This window comes from Neovison vison, chromosome 1, assembly GCF_020171115.1.
Source record: "Neovison vison isolate M4711 chromosome 1, ASM_NN_V1, whole genome shotgun sequence".
NCBI classification, from domain to species: domain Eukaryota; kingdom Metazoa; phylum Chordata; class Mammalia; order Carnivora; family Mustelidae; genus Neogale; species Neogale vison.
Genome location: NC_058091.1, coordinates 252,957,580 through 252,963,681, shown reverse-complemented (window position 1 = coordinate 252,963,681; position 6,102 = coordinate 252,957,580). Strand labels below are relative to the sequence as shown.

General features: G+C 49.8%; 1 protein-coding gene across 1 annotated transcript; it reads right to left on the bottom strand.

Annotated features, from left to right (window-relative positions):
- Positions 1–298: 298 nt before the first annotated feature.
- On the bottom strand, positions 299–4,057 carry DRD1 (dopamine receptor D1). Its single transcript, XM_044229331.1, has 2 exons — positions 3,972–4,057; positions 299–3,870 (listed from the first exon to the last, which is right to left on the bottom strand). Exon 2 carries the CDS (start codon positions 3,363–3,365, stop codon positions 2,025–2,027), a length of 1,341 nt encoding a protein of 446 aa, XP_044085266.1. The 5' UTR covers positions 3,366–3,870; positions 3,972–4,057; the 3' UTR covers positions 299–2,024.
- Positions 4,058–6,102: the final 2,045 nt, after the last annotated feature.

The window sequence follows — 6,102 nt, the reverse complement described above, 5'->3', positions numbered from 1 at the left end:
TCAAACCTGTGAAATGAAAAGTAGAGTAATCCCTCAAGTGAAGAGAGTTTCTTTTTTAAAAATGTGGGTTTTTTTTTTTAGACCAAAAAAAAAAAAGCCTCACAGGAGTGTATAGTCCAAATCGGAAACACTTCCTGTTTAAATAGTCCAAGGCAACCTGTGGCATCCATAACAGGAGAAATTTGCATTAAAAAGAAAAGCAAAAGTCAGTTATCCTCAAAAACGCCCATGTTTTCTTACTCATAGGTCTGAAATAGCCCTGATTTTAAAACACACTTAACAAATGGGACACAGCTCATTCAGGATTGATTTGAGTTCACAAAATAATTTTATTATATGTAAGAAAGCATACAGGCAATAAAATGAAGAAACATTCACAATGCATAAATAACACGGACCTGATGCAGGAGACACTTTTCAGTAGATTTCCTTCTTGGTACCCATGTCACCTAACTGCTGTGTAAATTGCTTATCAACAAGGATACCCTGTAAACATTTCAAAGAAATTCTCTTGAAATGCCTCCACGTGATGAGTATCTGGCAGGAGAGACTTGTGACACTTTATACAGTTGAGCTGATGAGATAGGAACTTGATTCCAAAGCACAGAGAAGGAGCTAGCATTTGTCAAATGAGATACTGGTGGCTTTGGGGCACTTAACACACCCAAAGAGAAGGGGTCTCCTGTTTTTTCCACCAAGAGAAATGTCTAACTCGAGGATGATAATGAGGCACTATTCATTAGTTAGAATACTGTTAACATTTAGACTTTAAAAATAAAATCAATTCTCAATTCAGATTAAAGCACTACAAAAAGTCGCCCCACTGAGTGGTGTGATTTGGTCTGGTAAGATACAGATGCAGGATTTGACCTCTGTCCATCGGTGACACTGCTGCAATGCAAGAATTAAAGATACCTCCTGTCTTCATACACATATCCAACCAGGACAGCCAGTTTCTGTGGTTCAGAAAAGCTATCTGACACTGAAATGAGAAAAGACGCAGAGGGCCAAGTATTTTACATAAATACAAAGTGGCACATACTTTTTATTACCCCCTAAGATCATAAATTTCAAATCAGATCTTTCTTAAGCTGGCTTTTATTTAAGATATTTACAGAACGGCAAATCTTTGTCCTGGGGAAGTCCTGTCATTCAAAAGAATGTGAACATAATAGTAGCTATGCCTTTTTGTTTTTCAAAATCTTTCTAGAAGAAAAAAATTCACAGCATTTGTCAGTTCCCACCTCGTATTTATTTATGCTAAAGAATTTTAAGGAATCATCACGACTTCATTTCCTATCAACCTTGGCTGTGTCTCTGGAAGTTATATATGAGTATTTAGAATCTCAGAGTTTCTCTGTTTGTTTCATTGGCCAATAAAGTGCTAGTTACATGGACGAAATGTGACTTTAAGTTCTCAGTAACTTATTAGTTTATCCTATGACATCTGATAAATATAGATTTATTTAATAAATTAAAAATATCCGTATAATACAATAAATAAATAAAACCAATATCAACAAAGCATCTCTCAAGTCCGAAAAAAAAATCCCACTCCTACTGTAAGGCTCAATTATTTTTTAGAAATAATTTATGAAGGCATGCACCTACCTTTACAATCTGAAAACTCTCCTTGGACCAGTGTTAGCACCTGTTTGTACACAACAAACTCAACCCTTCTCATCTCCTTCCGGGAGAGGATCTACTTTTTAAGCGATGCTGTTCATTGTTGATTCTGCGCCCTATTTTTCAAGTCCTAAGATAAGAATCAGTTTCTAAAAATAATTTTGGAGCCAAAGACACATCCCTGTGAACGTTCACTTCACATATGTCCCTCTTGGATTCACTATGAACAACAAAGAAAACACACTGGAATGTATTTTAAAATATAGTTAGTTGTGTGTTGAAGGAAAAGCAGCAGAGGAGGGCTCGCCTGACATCTGAGTCTCACCACACCTCGCAAGCCACTGAAAATCTCCTCCAGCTTTTGGGCTGAGCCTGTCTGGCCAGATTCATCTCAGGCTTCAGGTTGGATGCTGTCCATTTTGTGTGATGGGCTGGATCTTCTCTAGAGAGACATCGGTGTCATAGTCCAAAATGACAGATAGGGCCGGGGACAACTTCTCCAAGGGTTTGGCCATTCCACCTGCTTCCTCCTTCTTCAGGTCCTCAGATGAGCCCACTGCATGTGGGATCAGATAAACCAGATTGCAGTCCTTGGAAATGGAGCCTCGAGGCTCGTGATGGCTGGAAAACACCACAGCCCCATTGTTATTGATGCTAACTGTCTCTATGGCATTATTCGTGGTAGGGCAAAGTCTGTAGCATCCTAAAAGAGTTGAAAATGCCTTCCGAAAATCAGCATTAAAGGCATAAATGATGGGGTTCAAGGAAGAATTAGCCCACCCAAACCACACAAACACATCAAAGGTGATGGAATCAATGCAGAAAGGCTTGGTCTCCCCAGACCCACAGAAGGGCACCATGCAGTTCAAGACGAAGAAAGGAAGCCAGCAGCACACAAAGACCCCCATGATCACAGACAGAGTCTTGAGAACTTTAGTCTCTCTTTTGAAGGACATCTTAAAGGAGCTTTCTGGTTGAGAACACTCCACAGGGTTTCCATTACCTGTAGTGGTCTGGCAATTCTTGGCATGGACTGCTGCCCGCTCTAAGGCTGAGATGCGCCGTATCTGTTTCTGGGCGATCCTATAGATCCTGGTGTAGGTGACAATCATGATGGCCACAGGGATATAAAAGCTTATTAGGGAGGATGAAATGGCATAGGTCCTGCTTAAGCTGGAATCACAGTTGTCCAGGGTGTCATCCAGGGAAGTGGCGTTCCCGTCGGAGGAGATCGTGGGCTTCGCCTTGTGCCAGCTGAGCTGCACAGGGATGAAGGAGATGAGGACAGACAAGGTCCATGCCACACTGATCAGAATGAAGGCTGCCTTGGGGGTCATCTTTCTCTCGTACCGGAAGGGGCTGGAGATGGCCCAGTACCTGTCCACGCTGATCACACAGAGGTTGAGGATGGACGCCGTGGAGCACATGATGTCAAAGGCCACCCAGATGTTACAGAAGGACCCAAAGGGCCAGAAGCCAGCAATCTCTGCCACCGCTTTCCAGGGCATGACCAAGACAGCCACCAAGAGATCCGACACTGCCAAGGAGATGACAAAGAAGTTGGTCACCTTGGACCGCAGGTGCCGGAACCTGATGACAGCGGCACAGACCAGCGTGTTCCCCAGGAGTGTGGACAGGATGAGCAGAGACAGGAAACAGGCTGTAAGGATACGGAAGGAGAAGTCTCTCTGTACCACCAGCCCAGCCCCATCCATGGTAGAGGTGTTCAGAGTCCTCATCTTGCCAAGGGAGAGCACATAGGGGGCTCTGACCCCCTCCAGTTCCTAAGCAGGGATAAGGGGTCGGTCGGACCTGCACGAGTTCTCACTCACCAGGCAGTCCCTGGCACAGCCCCGCTGGCTCCCCTGGGTGGAGGACCTCACCAGCATTCCATCAGAGGGCTGCAACAATTGCGTGGCAGGAGCCTACCCTTGGCAATGCACGTCAGCCCCCTTGAAAGGTCCCTCTTGCTGGCTGTGAGTGTCTGCTGACTCCCTTGCTCCAGGCCACTGTCCTGTTGACCAGCTGGCCCTTCAATCCTCCATGGAAGGCACTGGCTTTTCAGCATATTCTAAGCTATCCATCCAGAGACTCCCAGGCCTCTGCGGATCTAGGCAATTGTAGTCATATTTGGGGGCTGTTGCCTCTCTGGTGGTGACAGAATTCTCCCCTTTTGAAGGTGCAGCTGAAAATATACGCCTCGCTCCTCCAAGCCCCTGGCTCCACCGCAGCTCTCCAAACGCCCTTAAAAAAGCAAAAAGAAAGCAAAGGTTGCTCGCCAGAACTTGAGCAGATCACAGCTTTATGCGTATCAAACCCACTTCAACTCCATCCAAGCCACCTACCTTGCCTTGAGGATGTCTTTCGCAAAGCTCCCCCCCGAGCTCGGAAAGCGGGCTTCGCCAGGCGCCGAGGCTCCACAACCCCCAGGAGGCGCGCCGGAGCCCTGCCCGGGGCGCGCACCCGGGGTCTGGCTCCTGATGCTCAAAAATCGCAGGGCAGGTTTGGGAAATGATCCCAGGCCAGGTCCCACAGGACCGGAGCTGCCCTACTCCCTCCAAAGGCTAAAGATCATTCAAAGCCGAAGGAGACACCTGGGAAAGGGGCTCCGGGACTCTCGGCGCCTCCCTGAGAGAGGGCACCTCCGGGACTATCCCTTCGCTGCCTTTTTGCCAGAACGGAGCAGCCGGGGCCCCCTTGGGTAGCCTCTGGCCCCTTGGGGCCGGGCTCTGCGCCTCTCCACCGCGCTGTCCGCTACCTCCCGGGAGCCCGTGGGAACGCCAGGCAGAGGGAGCCGAGCTGGCACCGGAGGGCGCACGGGCCAGCCGGGTTCCCGTGGGGCACAGCCCACCCCGCCCCCGCGTCCCCTCCCCTGCCCTGGGGGCGGGCTTCGCTTGACAGGCAGAGTTTCGGGCGACAGCCGCACGTGGTTCCCTGGATGGTGCCGTGGGCGAAACGGGGGGGATGGAGTGGGGGGAAGGGAGGGGCGCCCAGGTGAGCGGTCTCACGCCCTGGGTTACCGGCTAACTCCCGGACCCTCGGACCTCCGGACAGCACGCGACAGGGCCCGCCAGACGTTAGAACCTCAAGGAAGCCCGAGTCGCCTGAAAGCGAAGCTCGGCCGACCGACATTCACTGGGGTCGACCCCTGGCCCTTCCCAAAGACCGAAGCAAGCAGGACCCTGCCCACTCTCCCACACACCAAGCCCTGGAACCGCCTGCGTCCAACCTGCTCCGACCTGCAATGTCTCCAAGTGTCCCCCAACTAGGGTGAGGCGCGCCCCGCCGGCGCAGGTACTCACCGCTGTCGGAGACGGCTCGGCGCGGCGGCGCGCCTGGCAGGTGCGCTGCGCTGCGAGCGGAGGGCGCTCACTTCCAGCTCCGCCCCGGCAGCTGGCGCTTGGCGGGCCTGGGTCAACGCCGGACTGCAGCCTGTGCCCCGCATCCGGAGAGCGCCCCAACCCCAGCACCACGGGCTCGGCAGGCCCGGGGCGCCCTCTGCCGGCGGCGGCGGCTTCCCAGGGCCCGGCTGAGCGTTGGCAGGTACAAACCTCACCCGCCCAGTCTCCGGGATTTACGCTGGACCCCCGCTGTGACCGGCACTTCACCGACCCTGACTGCCAGAACCTGGAAAATGGAATGCTCAGTATTCCTCATTTTAGGGTTCATTCTGCTAAAAATTGACAAGAATGAAAAATTCCTTTTGCTGCCTCTGCCTTCATTGACTCGGTATATTTTCCTGAGCACTCATGATGTGCAAAGAGCAAGGGCGGTAGGCTGAGCAAGATGCAAGCTTTACTCTCAAAAAGACCAGACAGAACAGGCATTTACTGAGCAGCCTCCGTGTCCCGGGCTCACACCTTGCATTGTTCGCCCCTTAAAACAATCCTTTCTCATAGGCCTGGTCATCTCTACCTTGCCCGAGTGGAAAACGATGTTCCAAAATGTGTTCAGAGTTAACAGAGCTAAGGAAGGTGCTGGCTGGCTGCCTGACTCCCGTCTGCGTGTTCTTTTCATTTAGGCGTCACTGCCCACTGGGAGCTCCGGCTCTACTGTCGTAGCCAACAAACTAAATAAGAAATTACCCAAAGGTCTAAAATAGAGCACTGGACAAAACTGAGGCAAGAGGGCCTGGAGGAGAACGATCTCCCCCAGCTTATTCCCAGCTGCCCTGGACAATGCCTCACAGGTCAGACTTCAAAAGAATGTGTATGTTAAGTGGCCCTTCGCCATGCCTTCCTGTGCATATAGGAGAATGGTTTATTAAACTGTACATAAAATTTAGACAACAGGTTATATACGAAATTAAGAGAACATTCCACTTGAAAAAATGAAAAAGGTTGCTAGCTGATCACTAGTGATACTGAAATCATGTTTAAAATTAACAAAGGCAAAATGTGTATACAACAGTCACATTGATTTGGTAGCAATAATGGCCTTTAATTTTCAGAAATAAATGTTCTGCACTAGTCTTAC